Below are 25,152 nucleotides of genomic sequence, written 5' to 3'. Positions count from 1 at the left end.
CTGAACTGATCAGTATCAAACAAAACAGAAAAGTTATTGATTAGTTTATTCATCGCCCTGCGCACTGAAACCGCTGAAGTCATCATCTTCAGTGTCGGAGTTGAACAGCCTCAGAAGAGCTTCGTCGCATACTTTTTCTGTGTCGTTCTCTGTGTTGCCATCATCATCCCGGGGTGAAGCTGGGAAAACGAGCAGCGCCGTTTTACTGTGAAAAAAATCCTCCTAGGCGCTTTCCATAGCACTCCTTTAACCATTCCTTCATTAGACTTTCCAGCATCCATCCTTTCTGGTTGACTAAAGCCGCACCTCATTATAAGCCGCATGGTTCAAAGCGTGGGAAAAAGTAGCGGCTTGTAGTCCGGAAAATACAGTAATCAGAAAATTCTTGGATTTTTGCTTTATTAAGTAATTATACACACTTCGTTTTGATTCAGAAAAGAGTCAGGTTTATGAAAGTAAGAAATTATTTTATTACAATTATAACATGATAAGTGAACTAAGCATTTTCTGTGATTGGATGGGACTAAATGCTTAGGGGCCTTTGCCTGTGGTTCCTGCCGTGCCTATGGGAGGTCTGCGGGTCGCCTGGGGCCTGGATCGGTCCCTGGTCATCTGTTTTCTTTCCTGAGGATCCTGTTAAGTGGGTTATTTTTTATGTTTGAGGAGCTACTTTGACAAATCTCTGGTGTGGGAGTTTGCTTTCCTCACTCCAGGGGCCTTTGCCTGGAAACTAACCTGCGCTTCCTCGACTGAGTCCCTAGGGCCTCTGACTTGTTCCAACCCGTGGTTTCTGCCAGGACCCCGTGCCCTTGGAAAGGGGGGTTATGTAGCGTCCAGCAATGGTCAGTTTAGGTACAGCCTGACCTTCCACCATCTATTCAACATCTGGTCAGAAAGGAGACACAACATTGCATGTGTTCCTTTTAAATGAGTCTGCCTTTACACCAGCTGGGATTCAGATAAACAATAACTTTCTTTCCCAAGGTCCCATCTGTCTGCCTCCACAGAAGAACTCCAGCTCGAATCAGTTGCTAAATTCAAGAATGATTTATTAAATCAATACGAACTTCTTCTATGACTTATAATCTAGATAATCATTAAATAAACATTTGTTTATTACTACTTATAATAATTATAGTATAATGAAATGCTTCACTAATCTGTGCACACTGAATGGATGTTATGCTATGTGTGTCTACTAGAACTCGCCATGTGTTCACCATGTTTTGACGACAAGGTCCTCACACCTGCATCCACACAATAACAAGTACGGTTAAGTTAACACTACAACACATAACTTGTTTTTTTTTTTTTTTACCAGTCAGGCTTTCCGATATCAAAGAGGGTGTGTTTCTGAGTTGCCTTGGTAAAACATCTCCAAACTTGTCAGCCTCTGATTGGTTGTGCAAATCATAACAGCTAAACCTTAAAACTAGATCATTCTGAGAGATTCAACAGTTCTAGGGAATCGCTCAGACCGGCCATCTGTAGCAAAACCTCTTCAACCACCAAAGATTTTGATACGTCGTCAAAACCTTTTTGCACCTGCAAAGCTGATGAGCAAACAGTTCCTGCAGAAACAAAGCTGATATTGTTAGACTCCTTAAGAGTCCGCCAGACGCACGGTTCCATCCAGCTGTTGTGACCCGAGACATCTCTGGACTGGAGTCTGTACCACGGTTTTCTACAGCCCTCCGGTGCCAGCGGTCAGCCGACCCCTGTGACTTTCAGATCCGCCAAGAGGGTCTCTTTGAAATGGGCGAAGTAGACATGACAGATTGCGTCTGAATGTTCTTCTGATGATAAGAACTTTACAGCTTAGAGCAAACTAAATTCTTTTCACCAGAACTCAGCTTACTTTGATAAGGAAGCTCTGACTGACATCGCATTCACACACAGGTTCCTTCCTCACGTTTAGCTGCATCCACTCACAGTAAATGCTTAGTTAAATAGTCATGTTTTAAATTGCTTGTAGAATAGATTCTTACTTTTATAAACCTGACTCTTTCTTGAAGTAACACAAAGTGTGGTTGATCAGACGCTACACGATTTTTTCTGTTTTAAGCAAAAAGTTGAATGTGCTTCATGTGTTGGTGCCGTCCTTCGTCTCCTGCTCCGCTTCAGTGTAAAACATTTTCAATTAAAAATACAATAAATAATAATAAAAAATAAATTAATTAGAGATTTTTCAAGCAGAGAACTTCCTGGGATTAATTTTTTAACCTAAAAAATGGTTTGTTGCCGTAATGCTGTGAGAGTGGTGTCAGTCACTTTGTAAGTGGCTACTTGACATCATCTTTACATTTTTATGGAACAATCATCCCACCCTGGATGCATGTAGGTCAAAAAAACATCACCGAATCATTCTGGTGTCACGTCCTGTCCGGATTGAACCTTTTGCAGGATAAAGAGAAGTCGGTTCCCTGAGGTATACGTGTTATTTCCTTTTCCCTGCCGCAGTGTGTCTCCTGGTTGCTGCCTCCAGCCTCTTCCTCTCAGCCTCCTCTGCCTTCCTCCTCTCCTCTTTCACCTCCTTGTAACGCCACTTAGGAATCTGCAGAAGGTTCCCAGCTCCGTCGACGGCGCTGCTCTTCCTGCGGATTTGTTCCGGCTCGTAGGTGGGTGTGGGGGCCTTTGATATCCTCACTTTGGGGACGCTGAAGCCCGGCCTGACGCTGCTCCTTCTCAGCACCATGTGCAAAGGCAGCAGGCTGGTTCTCCTCAGCTCCAGTGCCTGAGCAACCACATCAAGACTGGAGCTCCTGTTCCGAGGCACCAGTCTGTGGACTTGAAGACTGGATCGGCGGTCCTCTGAGTTCTTGGCCACCAGGGTGATCTGAGAGTTTTGGAAGAATTTAAGATGGCTGTCCATCCTTTCAGGGTTGGTGGCGCGGAGCGCTTTGGTGCGCTGCTTACGGAGGATCTCGGGGACTGCGTAACGCCGTTTGCCCACACACGGAGGACTATCAGGACACACCTGTAACCAAACCAGTCAGCTTTAAACATCCGTAACATTAATTTATTAGCGTTATTCATCACTTTGACTGCTTTTTTTTTAAATAAAAAAAGACAATCATCTATTTGTATTGTGCAGCTTTTTTTAATCCTCCATGGATAACCTGCTTATCGTAGCAGCCTGGAATTAATTCTATCCTTTCATCAAGATGAACAGAGGATGTTCTGATACAACAAAGGATTAATGAGCAGCATATTCTTTCTTTCAGGGCTAATTACCTCCATATTTCATGAAGACACAAAGAACAGCCACAAAGTCCCATCTCCATAAGCTTAAAGCTCTGATCGTTCCTCTGAAGGAATCTTAGCTTCGAAATTAAACCATTTGTGCTTTTTTTAAAGTGAAGAATAAAGACTGAGATGGACGTCTTCACCTCTTTTAAGGCTTTAATACTCACAGTCCGACACGCCACGGCGATAAACGGGCTTCTCATGGCAGTCGTGACAGACACCATGTGATCAATGACTCCGTCGTCTTCTGGGTTGGTGACATTGGCGATGTTGAAGATGTTTCTCACGGTGTCCGACAGCCGCTTCAGACACCCGCGAGGCTCTTGGGCTTTGCTCACCAGGGATGCCAGCGGACGCCACTCTAAACTGAAGGGAGAGAAGCCGTTCTCAACACTCCAGTTTTGTTGTGTTTTACTGCGTGGCTCTGTGCATGCAGGTTTGTATCTAAAGTCTCCAACTAGCAGAAATCTCAAAGGGGGGGTGAAGCTGTAAATTTGTCTTGTGGGACTTAAATCTCTGCTTCTGCGATGATTTGTGGCGAGCTACATAGCTATCAGGGCCGTCGGTGGGGTTTATTTTTACAGAAACATCTGGCACAGACTGATGATGCTCTTTAGACTGATGACGCTGATTATAAAGCTTGTAAAATACCATATGTCTGTTCCTTAAGGCAAGAGGAACATTGTATGTATTTGCACAGCCACGTAATTCTCCATCTTCCTTCTACCTCTTAGAGATCTGCTGATGTGGGTTTTACCTGTAGGCATCACAGAACTGGGATGGACAGGACCGCTCCATCAGGCGCGTCATCACCCAAGCTGTTTCGTAGCGGCCTGTGAATACAGCCCACTCCCTGGGTGTCAGGTTGCGACCGAAGTCCCTCGCATTCAGAGAAGCTCCTGGAAGGAAAGGTAAATCTGAATGGAGGAAACGTAAAAGTGGTGGCCTATAAGTCTAGACAAAACATAGCAGTAGCTAACTATTTGGCCCTGCAGGTCGGTCTAGCCTCGCTGCACTGTAGCATCAGCAGGTCTACCATTGGCTCGGCTAAGTTTAGGCTGCACCAATCACAACCTCTATGTCTCGATGTCTGGCCAGTCGGGACACATAGTCCCTCCAGTGTGTCCTTCCTCACCAGGGAGGCATCCAGGAGGCATCCTAACCAGATGCCCAAGCCACCTCAGCTGGTTCCTCTCGATGTGGAAGAGCAGCAGGTCTACTATGAGCCCCTCCCGGATGACCGAGCTTCTCACCCTACCTCTAAGGGGGAGCCCAGACACCCTGCTGCTTGTATCCACGATCTTGTTCTTTCGGTCACTACCCAAAGCTCGTGACCATAGATGAGGGTAGGAACGTAGATCGACCGGTAAATCGAGAGCTTCGCCTTCTGGCTCAGGTCTCTTCATCTCAACAAATCGGTACAACGCCCGCATCACTGCAGACGCAGCACCAATCTGCTTATCGATCTCCCGATCTATCTTTCCCTCACTCGTGAATGAGACCCCAGGTACTAAATATCCTCCACTTGGAGCAGGACCTCATCCATGACCTGGAGAAGGCATTCTACCCTTTTCTGATTCAAGATCATGGTCTCAGATTTAGAGGAGCTGATTCCCATCCCAGCTGGAGATCACGGTCTTCCGTAGGTATGAATATGTCACATTGTTCATAGCTCTGATTGGTCCTGGCGCTGTCCAAATGCGTGTGGAGACAGTTTGATAGACAACCATAGATTCCACCCCTACAACTGAGCTCTATCCGTGGGCCATGGCTACACTATATTTTTACATATATAGAATGGCTATCCAGGCTAGACAAGTGGGATTGCAGTCCTAAAACTATCACAGGTTCATTTCTGACTGTTCTGTTCTGTGATGGGAACATCCTCTCACCTGCCATCATAAGCGAGCGCACGCATTCCACCCTGCCCTGCATGCATGCCTTCATCAGAGCGGTGAAGCCGTGGCAGTTTCGTCTCTCGATGTCCAGCCCAGAGTAGTAGTTCAGTAGATAGTTGGTGATTGTTATATGGCCTTTGTAGACAATTTCAGGTTTGTATTACAGCGAGTACAAAAACACCAAAATACTAATAAAGACGTGGAAGTCTGCAGTGGTTCGGATTGAAACTGGTCAGACGACACACGTGTGTGTTCAGACGAGAAGTGCTAGCGTCAACTTATCCGTGTGTTCGTCTGTGTCAGCGTTCATGCCAAACTGCCCGTTTATTGTATTTACGTGATCATGTGTCAAACAGTGCTGTTGGTTCCTGTGCGTGCGTGATAAGTTGTTCGCTTGTGGGCTACCTGCTTGAGCAGCTGTGATGAGAGCTGTGTTTCCTTCGTTGTCCTGCCAGTTGACGTCTAAGTACGGACACTGGGACAGCGCTATGACCACGTCCACAAAACCTTGGTAACATGCCACCAGCAGCCCTGTCTGAGATGAGTAGGTGACAGAACAAGAGGAAGCAATGGGGGGGAAGAAGAAAAGGAAGTAAGGCCAAAAGATTAAAATCAGTAAATATTTATGAAGCTGAAGCAAAACACTACCGACTGCTGTCATATGAGAAGCGACATGGAGAAAAACGTGTGATCAAGGCAGAACGGGGTTAACACATGAGAAGTGGACCTTTGTGCATCTTCTAAAGGTGTTACCTGTGATTAACCTGACATTTGTTGTGTTCTATAGTGAGAGACCTCTGAGAAAAAATAAGCCTTCTGTCCATCCTGTGTTGGTGCGTGTGCAGATGTGGTTCCGTGTGTGTGTGTGTGTGTGTGTGTGTGTGGCAACGCACTTAGGGGCAGAAGTAGCTCAACAGGTTGGGCGGGTTGTCCAGTAATCGGAAAGTTGAAGGTTCGATCCCGGCTCTGGACAGAGAATTCTGCTGTTGTGTCCTTGGGCAAGACACTTAACCCTGCTGGTGGTGGTCGGAGGGACCGGTGGTGCCTGTGCTCGGCAGCCTCGCCTCTGTCAGTGCGCCCCAGGGCAGCTGTGGCTACATCGTAGCTCATCACCATCAGTGTGTGAATGTGTGTGTGAATGGATGAATGATACACTGTAGTGTAAAGCGCTTTGGAGTCCTTACTCTGAGAGGCGCTATACAAGTACGGGTCATTTATCGTGTGTGTGTGTGTGTGTGTGTGTGTGTGTGTGTGTGTGTGTGTGTGTGTGTGTGTGTGTGTGCGTGTGTGTGCGTGTGTGTGTGTGTGTGTGTGTGTGTGTCGCTGCCTCTTCACATACGTGTGTGGACAAGCGTGTAAGTGTTGGTGTAAATACTGGGTGCATTTTTGTTTTAAATGCATTTTCCCAAGCTTCATCACAATACAACAGTTATAGCAATACTGGACAGCAATATTTCTCGTTCGAAAATTTACGACAGTAGATCTGTAGAAAATACCAACAGATTTAAATAAATTCTATTTGGTATATGCTACATCAACTCCAACAAAGTTTGATCGATAATCACGCCTAAAAACAACTGTCTTTTAAATTGTTTAAAAATAACACGGGCACTAATATGCACCCTGTGGGGGACGCTCCAGGAGTATGGGGTGGGTGGCTGTCTGTTAAGGGCCATTCAGTCCCTTTACCAGAGGAGCACGAGTTTGGTCCGCATAGCCGGTAGTAAGTCGGACCTGTTCCCGGTGAGGGTTGGACTCCGCCAGAGCTGCCCTTTGTCACCGGTTCTGTTCATTACCTTTATGGACAGAATTTCTAGGCACAGTCGTGGTGTGGAGTGTGTCGAGTTTGGTGGCAGGAGAATCTCGTCTCTGCTTTTTGCGGATGATGTGGTCCTCCTAGCTTCATCCAGCTCTGACCTTCAGCTCTTGCTGGGTAGGTTCGCGGCCGAGTGTGAAGCGGCTGGGATGAGGATCAGCACCTCCAAATCTGAGACCATGGTTCTCGACCGGAAAAGGGTGGCTTGCCAACTCCGGGTCGGGAGAGAGGTCCTACCTCAAGTGGAGGAGTTTAAGTATCTCGGGGTCTTGTTCACGAGTGAGGGTAGGAGGGATCGGGAGATCGACAGGCGGATTGGTTCGGCGTCTGCAGTGATGCGGACGCTGAGCCGATCTGTCGTGGTGAAGAGGGAGCTGAGCCAGAAAGCCAGGCTCTCGATTTACCGGTCGATCTACGTTCCAATCCTCACCTATGGTCATGAGCTTTGGGTAATGACCGAAAGAACGAGATCGCGGATACAAGCGGCCAAAATGAGTTTCCTCCGTAGGGTGGCCGGGCTCAGCCTTAGAGATAGGGTGAGGAGCTCGGACATTCGGGAGGGACTCAGAGTAGAACCGCTGTTCCTCCGGATCGAAAGGAGTCCGCTGAGGTGGTTTGGGCATCTGGTCAGGATGCCTCCTGGACGCCTCCCTGGGGAGGTGTTTCGGGCATGCCCTGCCGACAGGAGGCCCCCGGGTCGACCCAGGACATGTTGGAGAGGTGACATCTCCAATCTGGTCCGGGAACACCTTGGGGTCCTGCCGGAGGAACTGGAGGTGGCCGGGAAGAGGACGGTCTGGAGCTCCCTAGTTGGGATGCTGCCCCCGTGACCCGGACCCGGATAAGCGGAGGAAGACGACGACGGGCACTAATATCAAACCCTGGGGAACACGCATATTATTTTTTTAGTTGTGCTGCAGGAACAGTGTAACTGCCACACGGCAGCCAGCAAAGAAAAGGTGTGTTATTCTCTCTTCACCATCTTCAGTGGGACTGGTAGCACTGGATCCACCATTAGTGGTGGACCAGTCGAGCAGGGACCCACCCACAGATGTCTGTCCTGACCCTCGAGAGTCTGATTCCCCACCACTTACGTCCCACGTGAGAGACTGTTGTAACTTGCAGCTCACATATTAACGAAAAAAGTAGGGATGGACAATATATCGGCACCTATTTCGGTATCTGCCGATGTTAGTCATTTTTTTAACATATCGGTATAACTCCAACAAATAAAACTGGGCCGATATTAATAACCAATATTTTTTTCCATCTTGTTTCCATTTGTTCTGTTTCAGAGGGTGAGGGGGGTGATGTGTTTTTCTTTAGTCATGTGACAGTGATTGAAATCATCTCAGAAGCGTAAATGTGTGTGTTGTCAGAAACTGTTTAATATTCCTCGAGCAGACTTCATTCTGTAACATTATGTTCTTCTCCTGAAATCACTTACTGTACAAAACCTGCTTAATACTTCATATTTGGCACCGTAGGCTTTCAGCTTTGGCTACGAGAACTAGGTGTCCCCCGACACTAGCATTATTATTTCAAGCACTCGGACAGATTTAATCAAAATCAGAGTAGTGCTGAAATTCATGAATTTAATAACAGCCAACGACTTGTGTAGATAAGACCCGACAGTTTATAAAATATTCAAACTTTATAGGCCCCAATACATTGTCATATATCCTGTGAAAAATGTCTAGTTTAGATGATGGGTCACATACAGACTTATCAAGTGGAGAACATGACATGCATTAGGGCTGTATTAGGAAAACCTGCGATATTCGATAACAATGATTAATATTGCGATGACGATATTACTTGCGATAAATAAAAACAACTCGGGAACAAAAATAATCAAAAACAAAAAAATTAAAAAATCATAAAAATGAGAAAAGCAAAAGATGTGAGGAAAGGGAAAAATAAAATGAACAAGAAAAGGCAATCAGTGGATCCCGGGAAAAGCAGAATCAGCAAAAACAGCTAACGAAGCTAACTCAGGTGTTCGCTAATCATCTAAATGAAGTGCGGTCCGCCTCGGGGGCAGGCATCTAACCTAAGAGAACCCACCCGATTGGCCAAATGGGTGAAGAGCTCTATTTGATTTGTTAAAAAACATCATGCTTCCATTTGATTGACAGAGCGCATCATGTGTAGCAAACATTTGAGCTGACCATTCGTTGCAATATTTATCAGTTCTTTGCGATATGCATATTGTGCATGCTGATATCGCGATAACGATATATTTGCGATATATTGTGCAGCCCTAACATGCATTCTTCATTCTTGGTGTAAATAGGACCACGATTTGCCCCCAAACACAAGGATCCAATAAATCATGCACGCCTCAACACAGCCTTTGGGTTAGTGTGTGGTAAAATCATTAGATAAACCAACCAAGTTAATGCAGTGTTTTGCCTTCAGAACTGCATTAATTCTTCATGGAATAGATTCAACAAGGTGGTGTAAACATTCCTTACAGGTTCTGGTCCACATGGATCGGATAGCATCCCAGTTACATCCACTTAATCCCAAAGGATCTTGACTGCATGGAAATCAGGTGACATTGGAGTCCAGTGGACGTATTATCAGTCTGAACCTGTTAGAGATGATCTGAGCTTAGTGACATGACGCATTATCCTGCTAGAAGCAGCCTTCAGAAGATGGGTCCACTTGGTGGTCAGGGATCCACGGTGGGTCAAGAAAATACTCAAATGCTTTTCCAATCTCTTATTGTCTATACTGTAGGTGTTGGTTGGTACCACAGGTTATTTTAGCTAATGTTGTTCTAAAATAGGGCTGCACGATATATCGGAAATATATCGTTATCGTGATATCAGCATGCACAATATGCATATCGCAAAGAACAGATAAATATCGCAATGAATGGTCAGCTCAAATGTTTGCTACACATAATGTATTCTGTCAGTCAAACAGAAGCATGATGCTGTTGTAACGAATCAAATAGGGCCCATTTGGCCCATTGAGTGGGTTCTCATACGTTAGATGCCCACCCCCGAGGTGGATGGCACTTAATTTTGACAGATAGCAAACTCCTGAGTTAGCTTTGTTCTGCTCTTTCTGCTGATTCTGCTTTTCCATGGGATCCATTGATCGCCTTTTCTTGTTCATTTTCTTTTTCCCTTTCCTCACATCTTTTATTTTTCTCATTTTTATGATTTTTTTATTTCTTTGTTTTTGATTATTTTAGTTCCTGAGTTAAGTTTTTATTTATCGCCAGTAATATCGTCATCGCAATATTAATCATTGTTATCGAATATCGCTGGTTTTCCTAAAATCGTGCAGCCCTATTCTAAAAGCTTTCTATAGTCTAGAATCAGTATGCCCTGTATAATGGGACCTCAGACATCAACAAGACCTTTTAATTCACACAACTTCTGCTCTTCTCTCCACCATTCTCTCTGTAAACCTTAGAGCAGGGGTGCCCAATCCTGGTCCTGGAGGGCCGGTATCCAGCAGGTTTTGTGGTTTCTCTGCTCCAACACACTTGATTCAGAGGTTGGATCTCCTGTGCAGCAGTTCATCAGGCTCTACAGAAGCCTGTTAATCACCTGCTGATTGAATTCTGGCGTGTAGAAGAAGGGTTAAAACTAAAACCTGCTGGATACCAGCCCTCCAGGACCAGGATTGGGCACCCCTGCCTTAGAGATAGTTGTGGGCGAAAGTCCCAGCAGATCAGCAGATTTATACCAGCCCGTCTGGCAACTCCTTCCTCATTCTAATGGCCAGTTTGAACTTTAGCTTCACCACATCTAGATGCCGTACATGCGTCGAGTTTCTGCCGTGCCAAGCAATTAAACAGTTGTACCTAATAAAGTGGCCATCTAGTGCTTATCAAGACAGCTTTTGCTTTGCACAGAGACTGCCTTCAGAATGTAGGCAACACACACATCTGACGTGGCTCACCAGTGATGAAAGTTGACCTGTAATGAGTCTGGCTGTCAGCCACCTGGTGATGCAGTCTCACTGATGTTGTCAGCTTGAGGGCAAAAGAGCACGGTTGGCCGGCTTGGAAGATATCCACTTCCCCTGGCACGACTTCAAATAATTCTGTTTAGATGCTCTATTACAGACTTTGTCTTAGTCTCATTCACACTTTTCCACCTACACACATCCCTGGCAGTCCTCCAGCCTTGCTGGGATACCTAAACAGCATCCCCTGCAGCATGTCTGGAGCAGTCTCAGTTGTCTGCCTGCACTCCGTTCTGCCTGTGAATCATTTTCACAAACTCATATTCTTGTTTACTGTTTTCCATTATGACTATTTCTACTCTGTGCATTGTTTTTTTTTTGAGAGTTGGCGACGGTGGCACAGGAGTTAAGTGCTCGCCCCGTAATCGGAAGGTTGCAGGTTCGAGCCCCGCTCAGTCTGTCGCTGTCGTTGTGTCCTTGGGCAAGACACTTAACCCACCTTGCCTGCTGGTAGTGGTCGGAGCGACCGGTGGCGCCAGTGCTCGGCAGCCTCGCCTCTGTCAGTGCACCCCAGGGCAGCTGTGGCTACATCGTAGCTCATAGCCACCAGTGTGTGAATGTGTGTGTGAATGGGTGAATGACTGGTTGTGTTGTAAAGCGCCTTGGGGGGTTCCAGGACTCTAGAAGGCGCTATATCAAATACAGGCCATTTACCATTTACCAGCCATTTAGTTGTGTTGTAGAACAAAGAAAATGCAACATTCTAGTGCAAGCTGGTGCAAAACACTCTAGTTTTTTGATTAATTAAAATCTGAGGTTATACATGGACAGGGAGTCCAGAGAAAGAAAGATGAAAAATAACAGAACTGGGCACACAACTAAGCCTTCCTCACTGACTTCATTACCTAATTGTGCTAGGTCGGTGGCACAGGAGTCAAGTGCTCGCCCCGTAATTGGAAGGTTGCAGGTTCGAGCCCCGCTCAGTTTGTTGTTGTGTCCTTGGGCAAGACATTTAACCCCCTTGCCTGCTGGTAGTGGTCGGAGGGACCGGTGGCGCCGGTGCTCCGCAGCCTCACCCCTGTCAGTGCACCCCAGGGCAGCTGTGGCTACATTGTAGCTCATCCTCACCAGCGTGTGAATGGGTGAATGATTGTGTTGTAAAGCACTGTGGGGGGTTCTAGGGCTCTAGAAGGCACTATATCAAATACAGGCCACTTTACCATTTAATCTCCAGCTGTCGTTGAGAGGTACGGTACGTCTCGAAAAGGTCAGGAGGGGTTGTCAGGAGGGGGCACAAAAGAATGATGGGTAACACTTCCTTTTACAGTCTCCTAATTACTAAGTACTTGCATGGTAATTACATAGTAAGTTAAAGTGTATTATTGTGTAATTAAAGTGTATAATTATAAAAAAGTGTAATTATTGTGTAAAGCAGCATTTACTGGGAATAATTAATAAAACAAAACCTGTGTTACACGGTAATACCTGTTTAAGAACTCAGAAACAATAATACACTTTAACTTACTATGTAATTACCATGTAATTACTTAGTAATTAGGGAACTGTAAAGGGAAGCGTTACTGAGTTATGTTCCCTGAGCGGGGGGGGGGGGGGGGGGATGGAAAATAATTGAGAACCACTGGATTAACCAAACAAAATACTGGCAAGGTAACCAGGGATCGACCTGGAGGAGAGAGAATCAAGTCAGAATGTTAGAAGCATGAAAAGTTTGACAGGTGCCAGCCAGGCAGCAGGCATGGTCAGCCAAGTCAATCACTGCTCCAAATACAAAAGCGGGCTCTGATGGATGATGGTACTTGATAGATGTGGGCATTTAAAGCGTCATCTGCAGAACGTAGTCCAGCAGTATCTGTAGTGTTCTAGGCATCTGCAGATCTCTGGATTTGAAATGGTGGTTGTGTGTAGACCACTGGACCTGTGATTAAGCTTAGGAGGTAAACCTCAGCTAACACCCAAAGATTTATCCCTACCTGAGTTGTGTGCTCACCAGTTTACAGTTCACAAAAGTTTTATTTCAAGTTTAACTAAAAAATGTTTCAATATCTAAGAAAATACCAGATGAATCCCCATGAGCCTGACCTTTTCTTCTGGTCGTGAAAGCGACGCGTAACGTAGTAGTGGTGTTTTACCCGCGAGCCCAATCCCAACAAGGAGCAAAAGTGTTCCAAACGTAACGTAAAAGACTCCAAACTTCATGATAGCGTCAATTCGATTCAGGGACGCTTCCAAAACGTTACACTTTGCTGACGGTTTAAAGGAACTCGTCCACTATAACGGCGACTAATCACCACGTAGTACGTTTTGCGGCCGTTTCATGGCGCTTTCACGTACGGTGGAAAAAATGGGTGAGGGTTTAAAGTTGCACTACTATCCACCGGTGAACAAAAGTCTGTAGTATAAGTACACATAAAACCACTGAAAAGGGTTAACACCAAGAGTGTGAATGAATGGTCCCAGTCAGGATTCCTGCTGTAAAACAACAATGATGCTAACCCGTCTGCACTGCAAAATATTCTTATTTTCAGTGTAAATAAAACTTGCAATATTTGTTGTTGAGGTGTGATGGTACATGTGAAAAACACAAACAGAGTCGACTGACTAACAAACAATTGGCCTATGCAGAGACAAAGTCCCAAACATGTACACAGTAATCTGGGGAATATCCAGAGCTAGGAATAGAAAGGCTTAGTCCCATCACAGCAGATAACACGGGGAGGGGGAGGGGCAGAGGTAACAGGGTATGTTTCATGCGGGACTGCTGAACTGGTTTCAAAGACGACGAAACGATGCACAGGTATCATCGGTTGTGTTACAAGATGTTTGTGATGGCGTCATGGCATCTCGGATTAGATCTGCATGAATTTAAATGGTTCCTGAATATCACAGGAATCTGATTTATGTTTGTTTGAAAACACGCCTTTTTGGTTTTGGACACCTCAGTTTTAAAATAAAAGGAATTAATCTTTCAGTGGCCTCAAAATAAACTAACATGTCCTGTTTCCTGTTGTAAGAATAATTCCCACGGTGTATCTGACAAAAAGCAGTTCAATATTCTTGTCTAAATTGGAAATGCAGCAAAGCATCTCAAAATATCACAAACACAAAAAACCTGAGTTATTTTTATTTTTATTTTAAAAACTCACTTTTATTCTCTGGCTTTTAATTCTGTCTAACTTATTCCCTTTCTCCTTTTCTTTTCGAGTTGGATTACTTGATTTTAATGGATTTAGTTTTTATTTTTGATTGTTTTTATTGTGTGTTTTTGTTCAGCACTTTGGTCGGCTCTCATGCCGTGTTTAAATGTGCTATATAAATAAAATTGGTATGGTATGGTATTTTCCTTGCAGGCACCTCCTGCAGTAAACAACTCTCCCTTTGTTCTCCACTTTCCCACACTTATTCTTTAATTACAAAATAGACACCAGTCAAAACTACTTTCTGGCTGAAAATTTGCAATCCCCTAAACTGCATAACCCAGATTAACATGTGGCCAAATTTCCCCAGTCCAGACACACACACACACACTGCAAATAGCCCTAAATCACACACCTCCATGGCAGCGCTGACACTAATGCGCCAGGCCATGGATCTGTCAATAACCACCCTATTAAATGTCTTTCTGTCAGCAGCCCAGCTTTCACACGGCCGTGTCGAATCAGATGCGTATGACTGTCGCTTTGATTTTTCCACTCGTCTGTGTTTGCTGGAAGCTGTGTGTGCGCCATCTGCCTGTCTCGGTTGTTCTCTCTTGTTCAGTTGGCCCGCTGCCCACTCGGAGTGTTGGTCAGCTGGACTGTAACTTTGGGGTAGAGTTTACTGGTCGACGTGTCGTCAGAGTAACTTCTAACAGCTTTTATTCATGCTGGTTGCGTAATGTGTTTCTCCCCTGAGTTTGGATGTGTGACAGCTGTCGTAAATGTGGGTTGTTCACATCACGGCGATACGCGTGCAGTGTTTTCCAGTCAGCTTTGTTTTGTTTGTCTTAAAGGGACTTTACGGACTTTTGAATTTTTTTGCTCACGATTGCCCCCTCAGGCCAAAAGCGTAACGGCAGCTTCAATAGTAGGCTCGTGCACGAGGCGCGCATGCTGTACGAGCACACTCCTTAACGAAAATAACAGCTGAGACAGTCCCGTGTGTGTGTGTGTGTGTGTGTGTGTGTGGCCCGGAGGACAGAGGACAGGAGAACGCGCAGCTAATTAATTAAATAATTTGGTTCTGTACCTTTCTCTTCAGCACAGCCGACAAAGGTTTAAGATGGGTCAGTCCTCCTGCATGCTCAGATCATTCCCTTCCCTTGCTTGAAAAATTGTTCCAAAATGAAAGTTGAACCCACATCTTTTTACCTGTGAATTCAATGCCATTCGGCGAGTCTCAAATAAAGATGTGGGCATCTTACTGTAAAAAAAATATATCATTAATGTAAAAAATAAACTCCTAATAAACTATGTTCCATCCAGAATCAAACCCAGGTCTTCTGCGTGGGAGTCAGACATCTTACAAAGTAAGCTACCCTCTAGTAACATTTACAGTATCTGTAAGTTTTATATCCTTGATGACAGCTGAAACAACGTCAAACCAAAGAACGGTTGGGAGCAAAAATGGCTATTTTGTTGCTAATTTGCAGGAAATATCTAGAAGAAAGTAGCTAAGGGTCCTCAGAAATGTAGCTAGGTTCATCACTAGGCGTTAGGAACAGCGACAATGTCGCTGAGGCACTGCCTCTCTCTCTGCTGCTAAAGCTACGGATAGCAAATGCTACGGGCTATGGCTGAGCGTGAACGCGCATGAAGCAGCCTGCTCGACCCGAGCAGCTCTCTTTTTCTGTGATTTTACAGAAAAACTGGCAATCACAGTAAAAATGCCAGGGCTCATTCTACAGGACCAGGGCATTGCAGGAGAATGTATGAAGAAGACATTTATTATTTCTATACATGTTTTGGCTGTCAAACTTCCATAATGCCCCTTTAACTCTACATTTTTATTCTTTATTCTTCTGGCCCAGAAAAAAGGAAAATGTGCTTTTTTCTGTTTCTGCACAGCCTTTAGTTCGTTTTCAAATGTGTGGATCACTGAAATTTCATTTTTATGATTATTTCTGATTATAATATGTCACTCTGAGTTTTTCCTGCAGGCTGAACATGAAACTGGTCTTCTCCTGCATTAGCCTCTGACAGAAAATAAATGGTGAAACGCTAGGATTTAAAAAGCCTGAAAGATCTACATCACACTGTCACTGACTCAACCATCTTGACTCGTGATGGGGAAGGCTGTTGTTGTTTTAGCAAACAGCAGAGAATGTCTCGGCTCCACCACACAGCAGAACACCTCCAGAATTTTGTTATTTGTGAAAATAAAAAAAAAATCAACGTTCCAAAGCAAACGGAGACGGTGTTGCGTTGCTGTTAGCCAATCCAAGGCAAGATTTTCCAAATATCAGGAAATAAGGGTACTAAACCTGCCGTCTGAAGCCACTTTCTCCTCTGGCTGACTTGTACTTCCAGATTCAAGTGCATCTGAGACCTGACCGCTGTGTGGCTCTATTACAGCCATTGTCTGTTCATCTGTTCTTTATATCGAAGGTTCTATCGACCCGTTCTGCCTATCAAGATAAAGTTATCGAAGTTATTTCATCGCCCAGCCCTGGTTTTAAATACACAAGCTACAGAGATAAGCTCATTCTGAAGGTGTTGACCATGTAAGATTTCCAACTCTGATCATGCCCAGATACTCCAACCCTGCTCCTCATAAGTCCCATCCACCTGCATGTTTCCCTGCAGAACAGGTCATTTACCCATCAAATGAGTCCTTTTGGAGCAAGGAAACACTTAAAACATGGTTCAGGAGGACCACTATTGGACACTCATGCACTAACAAATGGGCCGGTGACTGGAATCAGCCAGTACTCCGTGTTATCGGTCTGATGGATAAAAAGCCAATTATAAAATAAAAAGTTGGATTTTGTTTTTCCCAGTCTGCTTTACTTGCTTTACTTCCAAAACTGGAAATCTGCATCAGCCCTAAAACTTGGACCTAGCGCATCTCTTCCCAAGATGGACTGCAGGTGCATCAGGATACTTGGGTGAGCTGGTTTGCCTGGAGATGCCAAGGAGTACAGAACTGTCCAATTTAGCTTAATTTACTTCTTTTTTGGCTCTCTAGGAACAAATACTGCTGCCAAACACATATTTTGGCATTTTAGGTGTAGAAAAATCTGCTCACATGGTTGTAACATGTGGGGATGACAAGCTAAATGAATATTAAAGTTCTGCAGCTTCTTACAATCAGAAATGTGGGCAAAATGTGTCCTGTTGGTTTTTTCTCCAGTCAGAAAATATAATTTATACTTTTTATTTACAAAATAATTTTAAACAACTTTCCTCTGCAGTTCTTTTGTTTCCTGCTATTAAAAGGCCACAACTCTACATTTCCTAGGAGAGAAGAGAAAATGATGTTTGGTGTCTCTAACCGTTCTAAAACCTGCACCATCTTTTCTCATCTTACACCGAGTCAAGCTGTCAGCAATAACGGTGCATTGACTTCTGCTTCCAGACATGTTTCCACTGGAGGAAACATGGGTTCTCTGTAGAGCTGAAACAACTAATCGATTTAATCGATTATAATCGATTATTAAAATAGTTAACAACTTTTTTAGTCATCGATTAGTTGTTTAATAATCATATTTTACCGCATAAAGTCTATTTTTTACCACAATCTGACATCGGTTACAAGCTGTTAAATTTGCCGCCAGTGTGTGGCAGTAATGAGCCACTGATCTACCAGTGGAGCCGTAGAAGAAGAAATGAGCCAATGGGTGCCCTCGGTTTTCATGACGTATCACGTTACTGACGCTCATCTTGCTGTGAGAAAATGGCGGAACAAGAGGAAATACGGAAGAAAAATAGAAGCGACAAAACTGAAGAGAAACCCCGGACAAAAACCTCACGAGTATGGGAGCACATTTGAGACGAAAGCATGTGGGGGCTGATGCAGCAGAGGAAGAGCACCGCGGTCAAGTGAGCCGTCATTTGGAAGAGCCAGCCCGGTAAGTAACAGAAAATAAACAAGCTGGACTTAGTGTTTTAGCTGAGTTCGTTATAGTGGATGTTAAACATGTTTTTTTGCCGCGTCAGTCTGCGGTGTTCTACTTCTGATTGACTAGATGCAATCGTGAATCTCCTCCGTGTTGTGAATCATGCGCTTGCCAAATTTAGCACGTCTGTTTATAAGAATGTTCTCGTTAAGAGAAAAACGGCACAAACCCATAACTATGTTCCTCATTCAAAAAAGGACAACTCCGCGGAGAAAAATATACAGACAAGCTGTGTCCAGGTGAATATAACGCGGCATAGTTGTACACTTTCAATTTTTAAATACAGGAGAAATTCAGAAAAAGTCATTTTTTTACTATTAAAAGGCTGTTTTACTATCTAACGCTGTAAAACGCCTCACAACACATTTTTATCATGTTTCTTAAACAGTATTACACAAAATAAACATTTTTCACATTTCTATGGCTAATTTAAACACTCCCGACTCAAAGTAAAAACCTCATGAGCTTCTTACTTAGAGCTTTTTAATAGTAAAAATGTTTTACTTTTTTTCTGAATATCTCCTGTTGCGGGCTATTTTGTAGAACGTAACCCTCAAAATAAATGATCACTGTATATTGTTAATTAATTCAAATAATATAATATTGATTTAGTGTTGTAGTGTGTGTGCTGCTTTATTTTATATGTGTACTTATTTCAGTCTATTTGTGTTTCTTATGCAGAAAAAAACAAGCAACGATGGACAACTACATGGGGAAGAAGACACTCACCCCCCAGCAATTCATACCACTTACAAACTCTATTCTAAACATGCTGGTAAAAGACATGAGGCCACTATCCATGGTGGAAGGAGCAGGCTTCCAGCTAATGCTAAAAATTATTCTGGACTGATATTTTGCACTGTTTAGCTCATTTTATACTGCTGACTGTGTTCATGTGCAATAAAATAGATTGCAGTCAACTGCACAATTCTCTTATGTTTTTTTGTTCTTAACTGAAATGCATCCATCACTTGTATAGGTTAAATAGCTAAACAATAACAAACCGATTAATCGATTAATCGAAAAAATAATCGACAGATTAATCGATTATGAAAATAATCGTTAGTTGCAGCCCTAGTTCTCTGTCACAATGGTGGTGTTGGACGCAGCTGGGTCAAAGCTGGGTCATTGAGAACTTTCACCCACAGATTAAGACCTGAACGCCAAAGGGGGGGCAGAGCCTGTTGGCTCGTTCTTCCCCCCTTTCACGCTGTTTCTGCCAAGCCAGGCAGAATAGCTGAATCACAACTTCTAACGCAGACTCATTACCGAGTCTTTTGATTTCTGAGTGAATTAACTTAAGAAAGCGCATCGACAAAACGCTCTACCATCCACGTGTACCGAGGGCAACTCTGGACCGGTTCGCGGCGCATCTTTGTCTTCTTTGCCAGCCAAGGTGCCCTGGATGAAACATCCTAAGGTGACGTCCCGGGTCCAACAGAGGGTCCGATTTTCGGTGAGGCAAAACACGACAGATAGCGTTTTGATGCATCTTTTCCAACTAAGCCTAAGTTTATTCAAACCATCACTTTTCACTCAGACACCTGTTTCTTCCTGAAGCAAAATCAGATGCACACACGCATTCATCTCACCTCATGTTCATTTATCACGACACTTTACACACACACGCATCCATAATCACATCATATCACTCTCAATCTTCATTCACCGACAGAAGGTCTACTTGAGCAAGAACAGCATATCAACTGTTAAAGATTGTCTCACAAAGTTGCCAATGTTGATTGTATTTCCTGTTTGTCAATTTTCAAAATCATTAGTTTAATTTGAAGAATTAAAACTTTTAATCGTCAAACTGGTTTCCTCATTGAACTGAAACACAGACACTCAGATATTATCGGCAGTTTATCGATGAAAACAACCTTTGAGTCTTCTTAACAATAAAACTGAGTAAAGACAGTTTCTCCTTACAATATGACCAGCCAGTTTTACAATATGGCTGAGCAACCAAGTTTTTCTTTACAGTTGCCTGACCACCATGCATATCCCCAAGGACACCGATCCTAACTATCCACCCAACATCAGCTCATATCTCACATTTCTGACCCTTAGAAACAGAGTTTTAGTCAAGTTTCCAAATGATTAACACAAACAAGCAACAAAACACACACGTGTGCAAACAAGCATCTTTTTTCTTTGAAGATATAATTTGCTGATTGGTATGTTGATAATTAATAAGGATTTGAGTTTGAAAATTGACCACAATAAACAGAAATAGAGTGGAATTCTGGGATTTCTCTTTACCAACTTTACAGATGATGATCTAATGATTTAGCGTTACTGGGAGCTAAGCCATCATAGCTCATTTTGAACATAAGCTGAGCAGAAAAGTAGTATAAAGCCATGTGGAAGCATTCCTGTAGAACTTTTGCATCTTTTTGTACTGACATGTGGGTCTCTACTGCCTCTACAAACACTCCAAACGTAAAAGAAAAACCATCCATCTTTTTTGTGTCAGTGTTTGGTTTGAGGAATTAAAACAAGCTATTTCAAAAAGTTCCATTTGTGACATCACAAACAGGGAAATTAGCATAGAACTACCTATTGCATGTAAGAGAAGGCTGCTGCTGGATGAGCAGCGGCTCCTTTGGGAATGGGTGGGCGTGGCCAGCTCCAGCTTGTTTTCTTAAACTGACAGAGCCATGAAACAGCTTATTCTGGATGGTACTGAAAATGTCAATAATGAAACAGCTGAAATAACTTCATGTGACTTTATGCAACATGTTCGATATGTTTGTTTTAACTTAATAAATGTCATACGTCCTATTTAAGTATGTGAAAATACATCTGAATTTGTTATAAATGACATAAATGTAGGCCACAGAGACCTCTTTGTACATTTATAATAAAATATATAAAAATATCTAATTTAAAGAAGTTTAACATTGTTTTCTGAGGTTTTTTTAACTATAAAATATAGTTAAATGATTATTTATTTATGCATGGCTGGTCTAATAGCTCCCAGGCACACTAATACCACCCTGTCATTAGTATTTAGTGTGTTTACTCAAAAGCTTATCTAAATTAGCTGGATTGAGAAAATTCAAAAGAGGTCACTAACACACATGAACATCGTGCGTTTTACTAATCCTGAGATTGTTCTCATGTGAAATCTGTCACACACGCATCAAAACATTGTTGCATAAAATAAAATAAGAAAGCATAACCTGGAAGTGTTGAACGTGTTTACAATCCAGACGGTAATTAAAACACTACACCTCCTAAATGATTTAAGTGAATTACAACCAGATAGTTCCTGGGCATAATTAAGTAACACTTAACTCGAGATAAAGCCTTGATTATCGCTATACCTTCTGAATTTGGTGCTCCTCCAGCAGCAGCTCGCTCTTACGTAGAGCGGTTGCCCATGCAATATAAAATCAGGGTGATATCACAATATAATGTGATATATTTATTATTCTTATTGGATCATTTTCACATGTAAAGAATATTATTGTTACATAACGATAACGACATGGAAATCCCATATTAGTTACATAAAAGGTAAAATTGCCAAATCCTTAGGAGTATTACATAGAGTCAAGTTTTTATTGACTAATTATGGTTTGTTGGTATTGTACGATTCACTGATTGTTCCGTATTTGACTTAATGTGTAGAAATCTGGGGAGCAACATAGAAAAACTATGCACAACCCTTATTTATTTTACAGAAAAGAGCTCTGAGAATCTTCAATTATGTGGCTGTAGAGATCCATCAAACCCATTGTTTATTAAATATAAATTACTGAAATTTCATGATTTAAAAGACTGGAAAATCATACAAACCATGTATAAAGCCAAGTTAGGTACTCTGCCAACAAACATTCAGGGGATATTTGAAAAGAGAACTAGTAATTACACGCTGAAAGAAACTGATGTGTTCTCAAAAGCCAGATTTAGAACTAAAATTAAGGAGTGGAATATATCTGTAAACGGTGTTAAATTATGGAATAACCTTAAAAGGGAAATTTAAAAAAATTGTCATTTAATATATTTAAAAAATGTACCAAATTGAGTGTACTAAATAATTATGAAAATGTAAATTAAATCATTGATCATGATCTCACTGGAATTTAGAACAGGAAAACTTTTGAAATTAATCTGTATGTGTGTCTGACAAATGGAAATTGTATATAAATAGATTTTTTCTTCTGGAAAAGGGGGCAGAAATTGATGAAGATGTTTTTCTTCATTCTGCTCCTTTTCGTTCAAATTTGATTTTTTTGTTATGCATTTCTTATTGTTTATGTGTTTTATTTGTTTTTATTTTGAATGAAATAAAAAGAAAAAGCTATTGTGTCATAATTGCTCTACTTTGCATGGATGACAGCTATTTAAAGGTGTTTCTATTCTAATTTCCCCATTTGTGATGTCACAAGGAGGGAATTTTTGAAACGGCTTGTTTTAGACACATAATTCCTAAAACCAAACGCAGACAGAAAATAGAGGGACATGTTTGTTTGTGTGTGGTGTGTTTATAGAGGCAGCAGCACAAATGGATGCAAACAATGAGTTTAGTAAAAACGTGTAAAATACACGTTTAGCAGTGATGTCCGATCTGAAGGTGTCACACCAACAAGCGGACTAGTCCTGTGTGCTACCTACCCGGTTGTTCCTGTCCCTTTCCTTCACCTCCTCCTCCCCCACCCCGTGCCGTATCATTATCCGGACGATAGCCGCGTTGTTCGTGCAGCACGCCTTGAAGAACGTCAGCGGCTCGGGACTCTCCGGAGACGGACTGCGCTCCGAGTCCGCGAACGCATCATCCGGCGGATAGAAGGAGTCGTCCGAGACGATGCTCCTGCAGTCCTCCAGGTCCTCGAAGTCAACTTCCTCAAACTCGTCACTGTCCTCCTCGCTCTCCTCATCCTCGTCCTCTTCCTCGCACGAGCCTGGCTCCTCGTGGTGGGTCAGGAGCTCCTCGGTTATCGTCGGGTGGACTTTTTTCTGCTGCAGCTGTTTGACGCGGAGCGACGAGGCGCCTCCTCCATCCCTGTCGTCCGTGATCAGCACCATCTAACCCCCGAGCGCAGAGCACTGTCCGCGGGGCAGAGGGCAGCGGTGCGCGGGCATAACAGAAACTAAAACTCCAAATAAAAAAGTGACTTAGTTCCCCGAAACAACCCCGGCTATAGACATACCTTTGGCCTCCTTTAATCTACCGGTTTGTTTACTCAGCAGACACCGTCAGAGTCGAGCCGTTCCTCGGTCGTAAAAACAAAACTTGTTTTAGTTGAAGCAGTTTCGAAAGCGCGTAGAGCTTTAAGGGTCCTTTAAAAAGGAATTAAAAAAAAAAGTTGTTTACCGGACAGTAAATGTAGCGCGCGGCTGTCCCGCGCAGGGCGGAGAGACGCGTGTTAACCCGCAATCATCTAATCCGATTAGACGCAACTGGGGCCGTGTGCGTGTGTGTGTGTGTGTGTGTGTGTGTGTGTGGGGGGTGGGGGGGGGGGGGGGGGGGGGGGTTGGGGCAGTTTTCTAGTTAGAGATTAATTCTGCTGGACTCAACCTTGTTGATGATCAATCATGAATATTTCTCTTTTTTTTCTAGAAGAAGAAGAAAAATATCATGAAAATTTCTAGAATACTCCTGGTTGGTTGAGACTTCTCTTAAATGCACTCGCTGGTGTTACTTTATTGGGTACTTTCTTCTATTTCCTGTCACCATAAACATACCAGGCAAGAAACTCAATGTATTTAACAGCTGAGAGGGAAACAACTTGAAGTTCAAACCCTGCATCAGAATGAGGAAGAAGCAATGGCGTGTCCAGGCATGGTTGGGTTACCAGACTGTTTCTCTGTGCAGAATTAACCCTCCCACTGTCCTAATGGCTGTTGAGGGTTTATCCCTTGAGGTCCACGTGGCAGGGGTGAAGTGGTGCTCACTCCTCACCCCTGCCACAAGGACCCGAGGGATAAACCATCAATCCTGCTCAATGGTCAACTTTCCTTGTGGGGTCACAGCCATTAGGACAGTGGGAGGGTTAAACAGAGTAAGGCCAGGCTAGAGGCACTTAGTTATTGGTTATGTTTTTGTATTTTTTGGAGGGGTGGAGGCAACTTACTAGACCTGAGCCGACAGGCGAAGCTCCACCATTGGATCCGTTCCAACCCTCATCTATGTTCACGAGCTTTGGGTAGTGACCTGTTACGGCTACCAGCCTGGCCAGTGAGATTCAGGAGCCAGGATCACCCAGCCCCAGTGATCCGCCTGACACCGCCCCTCCTCCTCCTCCTCTCTTTCAGGCTGCTGAGGAGCACAGCTGATCTGAATCCTTCTGATGACCAACACCTGTATAAAAAGGCTGTGCCTTCAGCAGTCTGGGAGGCAGCAGTGCAGGGTTCTGCTGTCCTCCAGGCCTCAGTTTGGTTTAAACCCCTTCGTTTTGAGATGAGTTAACTTTAAGGTTAACTCAGAGTTATGAGCTTTTAAAGGGTGAAGCTCTTAGATGATCCAGAGGGATCTTTTGATGTTTGATGATTAAAAAGGTGAACTTGGTTTGCTGCAATTTTATTGACTCCAGTTTAAAACACCTTCTGTGTTGTTTAAACGTTTACAATAAGTTTTAACCAGGTGGTTTAAGTCAGTAGATTGTTTTAGACTTTTATCAACTTGTGGTTTTAAAAAACACCTGTTCGGTAAAACTTTTAATACGTTTTAGCCAGGTGTTTTTTATAGTTGGTAATTTGTGTAAATGTTAGCCTTTTAGTCTTGATTTTGTTTGTTTTGCATTATCTTTATAATGCTCTTGTTTTTAGAACCTTTTACAACAATTAAAAACCAATTTTAACTCCACTGTCGTATTTCTTATGTTACCCCCCTCCTTCGCATCTTAACACCTCCTGTCGGGGATGTAACATGACCGAAAGAACGAGATTGCGGATACAAGCGGCCCAAATGAATTCTCTCCACACGGTGGCTGGCTCCCCCAGATAGAGTGAGAAGCTCAGTCATCCGGGAGGGGCTTTGAGTAGACCTGCTGCTCCACATCGAGAAGAGCCAGTTGAGGTGGCCTGGGCATCTGGTCAGAATGCCTCCTGGATGCCTCCCTGGTGAGGTATTCTGGGCGCATCCAACTTGGAGGAGACCCAAGGGAGGAACCAGGACACGCCGGAGGGACTGTGTTTCT

At 43.4% G+C, this 25,152-nt stretch overlaps 1 protein-coding gene and 1 long non-coding RNA gene across 3 annotated transcripts; one reads left to right on the top strand and one right to left on the bottom strand.

The window, feature by feature from the left end:
- Window positions 1–382: 382 nt before the first annotated feature.
- On the bottom strand, window positions 383–23,432 carry ankrd33ba (ankyrin repeat domain 33ba). Of its 2 annotated transcripts, XM_015955404.3 has the most exons (6): window positions 22,628–23,431; window positions 5,550–5,679; window positions 5,139–5,279; window positions 4,004–4,145; window positions 3,414–3,612; window positions 383–2,977 (listed from the first exon to the last, which is right to left on the bottom strand). In XM_015955404.3, exons 1-6 carry the CDS (start codon window positions 23,036–23,038, stop codon window positions 2,438–2,440), a joined length of 1,563 nt encoding a protein of 520 aa, XP_015810890.3. In that variant the 5' UTR covers window positions 23,039–23,431; the 3' UTR covers window positions 383–2,437. The 2 variants fall into 2 exon arrangements, with proteins under 2 accessions (XP_015810890.3, XP_015810891.3); XM_015955405.3 differs by lacking the exon at window positions 5,139–5,279 and having other exon boundaries at window positions 22,628–23,432.
- Window positions 14,673–18,932, top strand: LOC139070626 (uncharacterized). Its single transcript, XR_011521113.1, has 2 exons — window positions 14,673–17,956; window positions 18,686–18,932. It is a non-coding gene; the product is annotated as an uncharacterized lncRNA (long non-coding RNA).
- Window positions 23,433–25,152: the final 1,720 nt, after the last annotated feature.

The sequence above is a fragment of the Nothobranchius furzeri genome, chromosome 7 (genome assembly GCF_043380555.1).
Source record: "Nothobranchius furzeri strain GRZ-AD chromosome 7, NfurGRZ-RIMD1, whole genome shotgun sequence".
Classification (NCBI taxonomy): domain Eukaryota; kingdom Metazoa; phylum Chordata; class Actinopteri; order Cyprinodontiformes; family Nothobranchiidae; genus Nothobranchius; species Nothobranchius furzeri.
Note: the sequence above shows the minus strand (reverse complement) of the source record. Positions and strands in the feature narration are given on the sequence as shown.

Excerpts from the sequence above, each read along its gene's own strand:
- ankrd33ba (XM_015955404.3), bottom strand. The coding sequence starts at position 23,038 with ATGGTGCTGATCACGGACGACAGGGATGGAGGAGGCGCCTCGTCGCTC. Across the intron at positions 3,613-4,003 it reads CAGTTCTGTGATGCCTACAG|TTTAGAGTGGCGTCCGCTGG; the intron begins GTAAAACCCACA and ends CTCTCCCTTCAG. Across the intron at positions 2,978-3,413 it reads TCGCCGTGGCGTGTCGGACT|GTGTGTCCTGATAGTCCTCC; the intron begins GTGAGTATTAAA and ends GTTTGGTTACAG.